This window comes from Festucalex cinctus, chromosome 7 (genome assembly GCF_051991245.1).
Source record: "Festucalex cinctus isolate MCC-2025b chromosome 7, RoL_Fcin_1.0, whole genome shotgun sequence".
In the NCBI taxonomy this organism is placed as follows: domain Eukaryota; kingdom Metazoa; phylum Chordata; class Actinopteri; order Syngnathiformes; family Syngnathidae; genus Festucalex; species Festucalex cinctus.
The window spans coordinates 13,052,487-13,066,091 of NC_135417.1; the positions used below are offsets into that span (position 1 = coordinate 13,052,487).

The 13,605-nt window shown below is 41.1% G+C and overlaps 1 protein-coding gene across 4 annotated transcripts in view; it reads left to right on the plus strand.

Moving 5' to 3' along the window:
- The window catches only part of fhod3b (formin homology 2 domain containing 3b), a 76,358-nt gene that overhangs the window by 36,719 nt on the left and 26,034 nt on the right, over positions 1–13,605 (plus strand). For 3 of the 4 annotated variants that reach the window (XM_077527368.1, XM_077527369.1, XM_077527370.1), the window contains exons 7-8: positions 8,137–8,204; positions 9,377–9,482. In XM_077527368.1, coding sequence (XP_077383494.1) covers positions 8,137–8,204; positions 9,377–9,482 — 174 coding nt within the window. Of the gene's footprint in view, positions 1–8,136; positions 8,205–8,287; positions 8,415–9,376; positions 9,483–13,605 lie in introns of those variants that run through there. The other variant, XM_077527371.1, reaches the window with a different exon arrangement.

Below are 13,605 nucleotides of genomic sequence, written 5' to 3' on the forward strand. Positions count from 1 at the left end.
ACATACTAACGCGATAACAAGAGACACCTGGACACTACACAAGTGGCTTGGGGAGCTGATTGGACAAACACAAGGGAACGGGGAAACGAGCACAGGTGGACATAAGACATTGACAGAACTAGAGACACAAGGAAAACATTATAAAGAAAAACCCAAACTAAAACCCAGACCCTGAAACATGAAACATTTTGATTTGTTGTGATTTTAAAATGGAACTCCACTAAATCACTTTTGTTTTTTCAGCCTCTTTCAGTGGTTAAAAGGGAAAATTTCAATGAACTTGTCGTTTAACTGACACAGTTACTGAAATAAAGTTCACGACTTTCATCTGGAGGTGGTTTGGTTAGCACAACTTTTTAACGCATTAGCTGATTTGATTTAGCTGCGGTACAGCTGGACCGGACAGACGGCCGCTACCCCCAATCGGACCGGCCTGAAACGTTGATCCGCTCGTTTGTATGTGTGTCAAGCTTTTGTCTGCTGCGCTGAACGCTTGCATGCCTTTAGTCCGTATCTGTGTCAGTGGCACTTAGCGCAGGGAAACCCTGCTGAGGAGGTGAATGGAGGGCAGTGGGCGACATCAAATAAAAGCAGAGGAAAGAAAAAGGGGGGCTGTCACCTGGTAAGGAATGACTCATTGGGCGAAAGTAAGTTTTGCCTGTCCTCGCATCTAGTGCGTGCAGAACCAACTACGGGTTTCATGTGTTGAGTCAATCTGACAGCGTCAGATAGCATCTTGATGTGTGCTTAACGTACATATTACACAGACAAAGCAATAAGAGCTTCAGCAAGCACCAGCAACCCCCGAAATAAGGACTGTTTGAAGAAAAAGAGAAGTCTGAGATACTCCCCAAAAAATGTCACTGCTTCCGTCAAGTCGAATTATCGTGACTGACAAAAAGATCAACTTTGACCATCGTATGTAAACACGTCAATAAGCGCCACAATCCAATTTCCACTCGGGCGCAAATGGATGTTGTTGAGGGTTTTCTGTTTATATGGACCTGGCTGTGGTATGTCTTTGCATCAAATGGACCAGGCGGGATCGGGTGTCGCAAACTCCCATGAGATTACAGACACGTGATGTGTTGAGGAAATCCATCTGGTTTATTTGCACGTTTCTATCTTGGTAAGAATCTCTCCTGAACAGTCATCCTTGCAATGTCTGCGCGTGTCGTGCCACTTTATGACTTGTTTGGACTTTTCATCTCTCCTCCATGTCTCTGCTGCTTTTCGACTTTTGCGTCCTGCGTGTCTTGGGAGGCTTCTTCAGTCTGTGTGGCCAGACTCCGTTTTGTCTAATCTAAACCATCATCATAACATCCAAAGCATTTGCAGGCAACAGGAACAAATGAATGATTGTCTTGATTCTTTTGCACACATTTTGAGCAGTCTGTATAAGTGTGAGAGAGAACGTGCACATTGGTGCTGACATTGTCTTAATCCAAGTGTGACTTGCCGCCAAAAGCCAAAGACTGAATGTGAGCTCAGTCAGTCTTACCTGCATTGCTGCCAACAAGTTTCCACCTGAGTGCTATAATCTGCTTTTATTGACCCTTCTTTCAACTTCTGTCAGGCAGAAGGGGGTCATTCCACGCGCAACGTCGATGTCGGAAAGTCATACAAATGAATTTTAGCCATGTATTTTTTTCTGTCTTTATAGTCTGGAAAACTGACTTTTTACCAACACTTCAAAGCGACACAAATGTGGCGAAGTATTCATCCGTCCTGTTGATTGCTCATCTGCACTGGCAAATACCAAATTTGAAACTGTTTGCTACCTGTTTTCGTATTTCAAATATTTCAAATATAGCTCTGGTGTTCTCCACCAGGTAGCTTGTAACCTTTCTTGTCCTACTAGATTTTGGACGACAAAACAGTCGTTGCAGCAAACTTTGAAATCCGAGCCTTATTCAAATATCAGAATGAGACATGCAAAATTAACAACAATGAGCGTGAATGAGGCTTCCTGCATTCCTCTTTATTTGGCACAGATTTTATTATAAAAGACACCGCAGGGCTGGAAGGAAACAGAAGGAAACTTCCGAATAGTGTTGCACAAAGTACCACCAGCACCAACACTGAAGCATTTTTAAATGATTTTTCTTGTGACATTACTTGAGAATGTGTCCAGTTTTGTCATATGTTCCTATTACGTGGCCAGCTGTTGCTTACATTACACAAATTATATCTGCTTGGTACACAAATGACCAGGTACTACAAGGAAATAGGAATGTAACAATAATGGTAATATTGTGGTATTGCGATATTAAAACTGCCACAATATCATCGTCGTCATGTCACGATATTAAAAGAAGCACATCTGTTCAAAAAAAATTAGGTTGATTTCTATTTGTGCAGTTCTAGCACTCTCTGGTGGCTAGTTTTTTTTTAGTGCCGCTTAATTTTCACAAGGCATGTTTTGGCCCTTCTATGTTTAAAATCCACACTATTGGTAAGATGAACGTAATATGCTTGTGAACAGAGTCAATATGTGAAGGAATGTGCATTAGCAAGTAAGTGCGTCATTATTAAGTGATATTAGAGATTGTTTGTGTACAAAAGCACAATACTGTGTTTTTTTTTTTTTAGTATGAGCTCATTTTTTTTTTTTCAATATTGTGACCTTTTTTTATATCACCAAAATCCCCACAATATTGTGATAATTATCATATCGTAATAAAATTGTATCATAACGTGTGGACATCGTTACATCTCTACTAGGAAGAGTAATTATTAGTTGTACCTGATTTTTCATTTCCATGCTGAGAAGAAAATGTCAATAGCAAGCATAGTAGTACTGACTCCAATTAGGCGTTGTACCACACGTTTACGTTTACGTCGATTTCTTCAAAGGACTATTTCAATACCCATCATCTATTTTTTTGTTCAATGTTAGAAGCAGAACGGTGATGATTTTTAAGCATTTTCCATCCAACATGTTTGATGTTGCGAGGGTCAAAAGTATTTTTCTCCCGAGTTTTTTTTCCATTTCAATTCACTTTTCTCACTTTTAATTCACCATTGTCGTTTGTTGCGATCCATCTTTGCTTTAGATTAGCAGTGCGGCCGGAGAAAAGTTTATTGATGTTGCCGTGGCTGTAATAAAACGTCTTTGAAATAATCACACAGATGGAGGATTTTATTTCCCCTGGCTATTCCAAAAGCAAGCCAACCTTCGGTGCTTGCATGTTATGTTAGTCAGTTAGCAGTAAAAGCAACGCAGCCCTCAAGAACAAAACGGCTAAATGGGGGATGACAAGACGTGCATAATGAACGCCAACTGGGATTATTTAACATTGTGTTTTCATATTGTGTTAACGTTTACAATAAGACAGGCAGTGACCATCTTTCTACGCTGTATTGTTTAAGCTGCAATTTTAACCACAATTTGCTTTGCCATGCTGCCTGCATCACAGTCTGGACCAATGGGGGCTTTTGGCTGTATTAAGCCTGCATAGCCATAGTCACCTATTTAATTTTTTTCTTTGAACAGATGCAATCGAGCTGTGACTCAAAATGAATATAAGAACAGATTGTTTTTTTTCTCTCTCTCTCTCTCTTTCTAATCTAATGCATCTTACTTTGTGGCATGAGGATTTACTAATAAAATATAATTAGACTCGACCTACAATTAAATCGAAATATTATTGCATAAATCATCAAGCTGTAAATGATCCAGGCTTATTATGCAGCTCAATTATGGTTTAAGCAGCCACACAAAGAGCCAGAATGATATCGACTGCCTTAAACATATGTTATCACTTTAGATTTATTTGGGTTCTTATTCCAAGATTTGCATTGGTAGAATAAGAAAATCCCTGACAAATGCAGTAAGCTATTAAGTTGGAAATCTCAGCCGCTTTCAGGTAAACATGACTGCTATGGTTGAGGTCCTGAGACTTTTTTTTTTTTTTTTTTCCTCTCTCTCTGAATGAATAAGCTCTGTGGTTTCGTTTCGCCCCTGGCTAAGAAAAAGGCCTGCTCCTCGGTGTGTATCCGTGCCAAACGGTATGGAACTAATCTCTACTGAGCTATTTCTCATTAGAGATGAGCGCTTCATCAGAGGGTGGACCGTGGACGGGGACAGGGAAAAGATCTGTCTCTTCCTGCAGATGTGCCTTATTTAGTGTCGGCAAGGAATAACTTTCTGACAGTTTTATTGCAGTCCGGAATAAAGGGCTAAGAAGGGGAGAATAAGTCTTAAGTATATGCTACAGGAAGATGGAACAACCCTCACCCATGCACTCGCATGCTTCTGGATTCACGGTCAAGCCAGGTGCAAATGCATCACTGTCATTGGGCCTTGCTGTGATCTGGTCACGCTCACTTGTTCAGCAGCTCATTTGTTGGCTGATTTACATTCACTGTACGTGAGGAAGAGCAGTCAAATTTGCCAGCTTTAACACGAGAGTGCAAGGGAAAATCACCGTGTTGTCATTTGGAGAAGCTCTATTGGAAGCGATTTTCTTTTGTCTTTCCACCTCACCGATCACAGTATATTTTGTTTTAGACATTGGCATTTGCTTGAAGGGCATTCATTTGCCGTCCAGGGGAAGATTGTATCTAGTTATAAGAAACTACTTTCCCCTTGGACGAATCTTGACGGCAGAACTCATTTCTGAGCAACATTGTCAATTCACCTGACCGCTTAAGACGAGTGGTCCTCGAGAGCCACTGTCCCGCCTGTCTTCCATGTTTCCCTCCACCAATACAGCTGATATGATGAACTGGCTCGTTTTCAGGCTTCTACAGATCTCGCTGATGATGATAATGATGAGAACGAGTCGGCCGTGTTGGAGGGAGACATTGAAAACAGGCGGGACAGCAACTCGAGGACCAGGTACCCCTGGCTCAAGATGTACTGGTTGCCCCCACCAAAAAAATACATCAATAAATCAAATCTTGAAAATGTATTGCTTTCTGACATGTTATGTTGAAAGGGCTTTGACAGCGATCAAACTGATTACTTCACCACTTGGTACATCATGTACAACAGTTTGGGTTTACAAAGCTTTCCATGCTCAGGCACGTTCTGCTATTTAAAAACTCGTTTATCGCCACCACTGCTCAGCTTGCAGATTTATTAATTGTGGATGCAGTTGCCTGTGACCGTGACATTTTCCATAAAAGTCCATCCCTGCTCATTAGCTATTCCAACCATGTATGGCACTGAATGTGCAAAGCATTTGAAGCTCTGATCCACTTCCACATAATCTCATCCCATCATAAATCAGAATCAGGGAAAGATTGTTAAGTGGACAAGAAGTGTTTGCCGTCTGAGCTGTTGCATTTCAGCAAGTTCAGTGATTTGAAGACTCAGTCTCAGCCACATATGGTCTTATTTCAGTTCAGACTTGGAGGAGTGACGTTTCAGTGCTTTGAATTGTAAAGTCTTTCCCAATCTGTTCTGTGACACTCGTTGATTTCAATTTATTGTGATTTCAAAACAGTTTCCTACAGAGGGACTAATTCAATTAATTTGCTCCAGGGTCAAATCACGGCACCGTCATTAACCATGTAATTAACTGCACAGGTTTGCGCAAAGTGTATTTTGTTGGCAAGGTTCTGTTCATGTTCACACTAGTCATTTATCAATTTGTGCTTTCAGCTACATTATATTTACCTGAGCACTGTTTTGGCATCATTAATTTGTGCTTGTGATTCATATTCATGATGTGCTTATTTTTCTTTTCTTTTGGCTAACTAGTGCTAGCTATTAAGTTAGCCCAGGTAACATTAGCTAGTAGCACTTTAGCACTTGAAGCTGACGTGCTTATTTTTTGTATTACATGTAGCTGGGATCAAGGAGCAACAAAACAAATCAGGCCAGATATCCAAGTTACTGATTGGCTGCATCGACACGCTCGTGGAGCTTCGACGACCCGGCAGCGTTCGAGGGCGGCTTAAGAAGGGCAGCTGGTTGCGATTGGCAACAGATGTTTGAGCGACTCTGGCCAACCGCACCTGAAAGGACTCAATCACATACGCACACGTACGCAATATGGAGCTCAAGGTGCCGAGACAGCAGACCCGACGGTTTGTAGTTAATCCTTTAGATGCTCACGTCACTGAAGTCACACGATTTGCTGCATTTCACGTGACCTGAAAGTTGAAACTACAACTTTGCTTTGACTTAACAGACATTTTCATTGGAAGAAGGAAGACTTTTGGTGAATTACATTCTGGAAGTTCCGCTCTTATTCAATGTAAAACAATATTATATGCTTCTAAAATGTTGTGTCAGGACTTAAGATGTGCATTTGGTGCGTGCGCCTTTAGTTGGGACTTACCCGACTTAAACCACCTCTAAAGCGCGTAAATCCTCAACCATTAGATAATTGACAACATTTCTTCGAAATTGTACCCTTTATCCGAAACACACAACCCGTGCCATACACAAATATTTTTCCAGATATAACTTACACACAAACATACCTAGCATATGTAATTCCAAATATTAAAAATAACATTCAGTATTCTGTCTAAGTGCTGTATTAAGAAATCCACCAATGGATCTGGAACAGGGACATTGCAGTATGATTTTTTTTTTTCTTTGTTTAGGCAAATACACACTTTGTTTTTGTTTTTTTGTTTTTTTGTCTGGTTTCCAACGTTGGGAAATGATGAAGGCCATTCTTTCTCAGATCATGAGCAGATTAGATTGACCTTGAGGCTGAAATATCGTTAGGCCTAAAATAAAAAAGTAAATAAATAAATACTTAAATATGCATACAAATCCAACATACGCATAGATGAGAAATAAAAGTGAAGAGAAATGCTACAAATTACAATTACATTAATTCAATGGAACAAATATTGTAAGTAATAAATAAGTTCAGTCGAAGACTTTGTTGGTCCCAATGTCCGACAAGTGCTAGAATGAAACTCAACTTCCACCACTTAGCCCAGAGAGTCTGCAGAGATCACAACAACAGTTGTCCTCTGAGGGGTAATGAGGATGTACATTTGAAAGATCTTCCTGTTTACATGATGTCATCTTCTCACAAAGTATGTAGTTGTACGATGTTGCACGATTGTTGCATCAGTGAGCCTACGCACTCAGTGGGAAAATGGAAAGGCACCCCAAAGACATCAGACCCAGCCCGCTTATTCTGTCGGCTGCAGTGTCTGTCTGGAAGGAGGCTGTGTTGTGCCCACAGAACTGGCAGCCAACATACATCCGCTCTTCCCTCTCTTCATCCGCTAAAGGGATTTACTCGCTCGCTGCCATGGCCAGCAACAACAATGAATGGGAACCTTTTGCTCGGAATCTCAAGTGTATGCACCAATCGGTGTGTTTCTCACACTTGAGAATGGGATTAGCAGCAGCTGTTTGTAAAGAAGTGTTGCTCGTATGCACGTTTGTGTTACTGCAATGCAGCATTGAAGCGCGTCTCAAAGAGAAAAACCTTGCTGACAAAGTCCTTGTTTTTAAGTGCACCTGACCGATACGTCCACAAAAACGGTGCATCTATTATGGATGAAAAGATACTAAATAGACGAGAAGAAGGAGAGCGAGCACTGCATTAGGCCGTTAGTTAGTTGCTGCATCTGCGGCAGCAGCAGCTTCTGCTGAGTCAGAGAGCGTTCAAGAGCATCGACGGAACGTCTCACAAAGTGCTCAACACTGCCACTCTCTGGCAACAGTGCAGGCTTGCTCGCAGGCTGACAGATGACCAAAAGTTGTTGCAGGAAATGTTCACGACTATTAGAAGGACCCACACGGTTTTCAGCATGTTTCCATAACTGATTAGCGGGAAGCTTGTTTCTTGGCCATTGCGGTGTTTCTGCCATGATTTTTGCATCATCGCAAGCTGCAGATTCAGCACAGTCAGCAGGAAAGTGCTCACTAACGCCGCACAGATGTGGCGTCTGCTCTTCTTTTGCGCCGACTTTTTGTCTCGCAGCATATTTTTCACATTTAGCCACTCAGGAATAATTGCCGCTATTGAAAACCGTCGGAAACAAATAACCGTCGGAGTTATTTGTTATTCGTGGCACACTGTGTACACTTCGACCACAATTCATAGGCGGCTCATTTAGGGTAGGATAAAACAAATTTGTCCTATTTATCATCGGAGGATTCCACTGTCCACATGTGTGACTGATTTATCTCTTTTGCTCTACATGCAGAAAAACTCTACAACTCCACTGGAAGGGAGCTGAGAAGAGCCCTCTTTTCCCTCAAGCAAATCTTTCAGGTAACTTTTCTTCCACTTGCACACTGGTAGTAACAATCAAGTGAATATGGTAAAGCTGTTATGGAAGCAGTTTAACCCCCTCCAGGGTAGAGAAGGAGCCTTGATGGCCCTCCAGGGTTGGGCTGCTGCTGTCTTCCATGTTCCTATCGGAATGCTGGACTTGATCAGAACATGCGCCAGCTCGGCTTTAAATAACAATGTTACTGACAGGTGAGAGTTGCAGCTGCTTTTATCATTGGGCGGTAAAATTGCCAGGACAACAAAAGCCCTTTAAACAAGCTGTAACAGAAGGGATAACTTTGCCTGCGCTGCCATGAATACTTCAAGCGAATACTGTAATGAGCAAAACTAGAAGCTTGATTTTCTCCTACGAGTTTGTGTCATGGTCATTTTGAACAAACTTTGGAGTTTTATACTAGAAGCACAAACATTAAGACAAACATTTCAATCAATAGACCTAATAAACTTTTTTTTTTATATGGTCAAATTCATATTCTTTCACAAATCAATACAGTTAGCGTCTGCCCACATCATCTCTTATTTGTATGTATCATTAACGAATTTAAAGTGCTGAAACTAAAAGTATATCCACTACATGCATACTGTACGCCCACGGCAACCTCTGAAAATATATTTTTAAAGAACGATCGCACCAATAATTTGTACTTTATGAATGAACGACGCCGTTGTCGTCCTCTCTGCTTCATGGCGCTCTAAACGCTTCCTCTCGGTCCAACCTGGCTTTCTAATAATGTCCTCTTTCTCGCAACTGTAACTATAACAACCATGTTGTTGGCGCAAATCCATTGCCATGTGTGGTAAATCAGGTGCAGATTTGCTCCGAGCTGTCAGTTTTGCGCCGGTATCTGATTGGAGCAATATCCTTCGTGAATAGGCGGCTAACTGGGCGCAGTGCAATAGCATAGATTTGAGGTTAAAAGGCGAGAAGTCCCACTCCCATTCCAACACTCACCTATGGCCACGCGATCTGCGTTCAGTGACTGAAAGACGAGATGGCTCCTACAAGCTGTTGAAGCGCGTTTCCTCCATATGCTCACTCACTGATGCAGTCGTGACTCACCGTTACTGCTGCTGCTGGTTTTGTGAAAGACTCGGCTGAGAATATGTATTGCCCTTTACGTTTTTTTTGTTCTTCTACCTCCCCTCTTTAGGATGACAAAGATCTGGTGCACGAGTTTGTAGTGGCCGAGGGGCTGACTTGTCTGATCAAAGTGGGCGCAGAAGCTGACCAGAACTACCAGAATTACATCCTCAGAGGTACGTGAGCATCATAAACCGCACGCTCTTCTATTACATTGTCACACTTTCACTTTGGGTCTGAAGGAGGACTTTTCCAATCCGTCCCCAACACTTGTCTCTCCATAAACCTGTCCAGAATCACATGCTCACTATGTAAATTGATACCTTGGCTGTATGACCTTCTGGTGAAAAAAAAAAGCATATGAAGCAACACTGAGGCCTAGTCAAGTAAGTGGCTGGTTAATTTAGCAGTCCTGTTTTTGAGAAGGTGAGAGACCACATGCTCACTCAGCCGCTGGAAGGTCAGTGACATTTAACTGCCTGCTATCACGCTCACACATGCTTAAGTAGCTCATAAAAACCTGTTCAAATCATCAAATTGACTCCTTTATATTGTGTTTATCTTTTCCTTACCTCCTTTTTTTGAACGTATCTTGTATTTGTTTGATAAGCTGGAGCCAATTATGACAGGCTGGCTTTGTTGTTTTATGTGATCCAAGTAAGAGTTGCAAAATTCCAGGAAGTTGGAAACGTCCATGGTGAGATATGAGAATTATACATAAATGTATTAAACTGGAATTTTGTAATGTTCTTTAATTAAAATGAGATCCATTAAATCAAGACTGATGCACTTAGTTGAGTTTCAATATTTGTACAAAATGGCAAAAAGAAATGTTCATCATTAGTAGTTACCACAGTTTTTCTATTCATTCTCATTACTGGTAACTCCCATGGAAGTTGCAACATTGGAACATGAAGTGTTCCAAAAAAGAAAACACATCTTTGCAAATCGAGCTAGATGCTTCACAAAATTTTTTGTTTTGGGGTGTTTCCATGATCATCACTTAAAACAGTCATCCTTAAGTTGACCTCTTTTCATTCTTGGGCTCCTTTGTTTTAATTCCCTGAAAATGCATCATGGCGGCCATGTGCAACCGTTCTAAGATTTGAACTTGTCTGGACGTCGGTGACAAGTTACCTCTGTCGCGGGTCAGAAACATGAACACGACCCCAGTCATGTTTTTCTCATTCACTGCACAGATTGAATTGAAGTTGGGTGGGAGGAAGTTTTATTTGGACCCACCAGCATTCGGGAAGAAAAGTTGGTGTCACTTTGTAATGGATCATAAGACCACTTCTTCATATCACTGCACTCCCCTGTCTGATCAAAACATCCTTATCACTTATTTGCACATTTTGAGAAATTGAACACGACTGCCCTCCCACGTGAACCTTGAACCCATTTGAATTCCTCATCTTGTTTCTCGACTAACCGCAGAATATTTCGTCCTTCTCTCGTGGAAAGTAGAACATGAGCGGGAAGTAGGTTGGAGTCGTGCGTAGTTCCGACCGCTTTCCATTCGCTGATTGAATGACATGTGGAAGTTTGTCATAGGCCTCTTTGAAGACCTGTTTTCAAATGTTGTCTTGTAAATGAACCACAACAACACACTTTATCTGCTTTGTAGATGAATCTGTTTGTGCAGTTTAAACAGCCCCGAAAGGGTGAAACACTGACCGTTTGTCTTTTTATATTTTTTATTTGATTGTATTTTTCTTAATGTGATGTATTTCAAGTTGAAGCCCGTTTTCAATCAAAAGGTAAGCAAGACAGCCTTGACCTTTTCTGTCTGGAGTGCCTTTGAAAGCTCCCTCATGAATCAATAAAACTATCTTGGAAGATGGAAAAAGTATTCACACTTGCAGCTGATGAGCATATATTTACAAGAAGCGGTTCCCAGACTTCATTCCTTGGAATAAAGCCATCTACACATTTAGCTTTTTCCCCTGCTCAGTTGTTGTTGCCCCGAAGGTGTCTGTGACCAGTTAGCGGTGTGCTGTGGGTTATTTCAGGGTTCGGTCCCTTCTTGGGGCCCCACACCTCACACCTGGCTGGGACGGCTTCCAGGCTGGGATTTAACTTGCTGGAGGCCTGCAGTTCTGGCCCAGAAGGGGACCTTGACCTTGTACGCCTTCATCACCCCATCAGCGCAAATGGGAATGAGGTCACTCTTTCGCAGGTGCCTTTTTCTCATCTGGTTTGGCTACTTTATGCTCAGCCATGCTGCAAGGTCGCCAATGCGGCAGTGTCATTAAAGCCTCATTAGAGCTCGTCATTCTTCCATCCATGGGTGATTCATTTATTGATTGATTTTAAGGCCATTGGAAATAATCTAGTATATAAATTGTCTCATGGGCTGTGCATTATGTCAGTACGAGTTTAATTTGGCTTTAATTTTACAACCTCAAGGGCGTTCAACATCAGTATCTGTATGCTTATTTTGCTCTTTTTCACCTGATAGAGATTGTAGTTCTGTCAAAAGGTGACTTTTTATGTCTTTTAAACTACAGTCAGTTAGAAATCAATGCAGACATTTCTTGAATGAAACTCTTTTCAAAAGGTTCATACATTTAAGTTTGTAAAAAATGTGAAATAAACGTGAAAGAACTACACCAAATAGTATTAATGGGATTTTTAGCATTTGCTGTCAGAGTAAAAGTTCCTTTAAGGTGGTCAATTTAAAAAAAAAAAAAAAAAAAAGACCGGGGATCAGAATCAGACAGACAAACCAATTACAGGAAACTTGAAGCAATTACCTTTCTCTGAAAACAGTCTCTGTGGACAGTTTTTAGCATGGTCCATGTTTTTACTCACACCAACACTCCTATTTCTGCCTTTTTTTTTTAAATGATAAAACACACTTAGGAACTCAGCTTGACATTTTAAAAATTCAGGAATGTGTGGAAACTTTCCCTTCCTTTTAAAGTCAGTGAGCATAAGAGGTGATGCGGCATGCAACACTTGGATAGCCGACTCAGATGAACAGAAATCATTACATGCTGTATGATGTCGTACAGTGGATTACAACCTATTGCTGCGGGAGTTGGCAGTCCAATTGTAGTAGATAAGTCATTCTCATGTTTCCTTTTGTGCTTTAACTCATCTTTTTTTTATTTTTGTGTCTTGGGTACTACAGTGAGGAGGTCTGCTTTCTTTCATGGCATGGTGCTTACAAGGCTATAAGTTGAACCTCCTTGTAGACGGCGGTCGATGTGTGAACCCATATAACCTATAAAACTGTGTAGTGACCTCACCAACAGTCTACAAGAGCACCTGAAACACAATAACCTTTTTTGTTGGGAACATAGTAGCTTCTGTGACACACCAAATATTATACTGCATTTACTCACAAATGTCCAGCGCAATCTCTTCTCGGACTTTGGGCAAACTACAATATATTTCTATTTGAAAACTTTTTTTTTTCTCTCATATTTAAGAATGAAAATTTTAAGAAGCTGTTCTAGTTGTCATCATGGGCATGTGTAACATTTTGTTGCACTGAGTTCCATTTCCAGTTGTATGGTCATGATCATACTTTTGACTTTTATTTTTGTATTTATTTATTTTTTACATATATTTGGACATATAATGAGTGTCAGGAAAGCTCCAGGATTAGCATCTCAAAAGGTAGTTTTTAAAACCAAACTACAATTGTTCCACTTCAGTGTAGACCAGACAATCAACCAGCACATCTACAAAGTGATCCGGTGGTGTTTATTTTCTTGGCTGCAAAAGAAAAGACGAGTTGCGTCAGGACAACCCGTGGTTGCTTGACCACGGCAACGCAACTGCTCACAATGCCTTGAGCGGCCAATCCATCCTGGCCGAGAAGAACATTGGCAAATTGGAACAACCTCTCTACCTAACCAACCGAGCTCGTTTTGAAGATTAGACGACATCAAGATGTTCATGATGACAGCGCTGCAGTGGATCCCGGACGAATCCTTCCAGAAGTGCATGAAGGCATGTCAAAGAAGGCTGGGGAAGTGCTTTAGACGTCCACGGGGAAAGCTTGTAGTTGGTTGTTTGCATTTGAAATATGTCTTTTGTGGCATCATTTTACTATTGGTGAGCATTTTTACTTTTCATTGTGATGTCTAACTTCTAGATTTCACACTTTCACTTTCTCATCCATTTTTGAAAAAGGAACACTTTTATGAATCAAGTTGCCTTTTCTACACTTGACAGAGTGCAACAGAATCCTGCGTTGACTATTTTGGTGCGAATGAAGTGAAAGTCCAGACGTGACTGACCTAACGTGCTGCTGGAAGCTGCTGTTGGATGTGATCCGCTGTATTG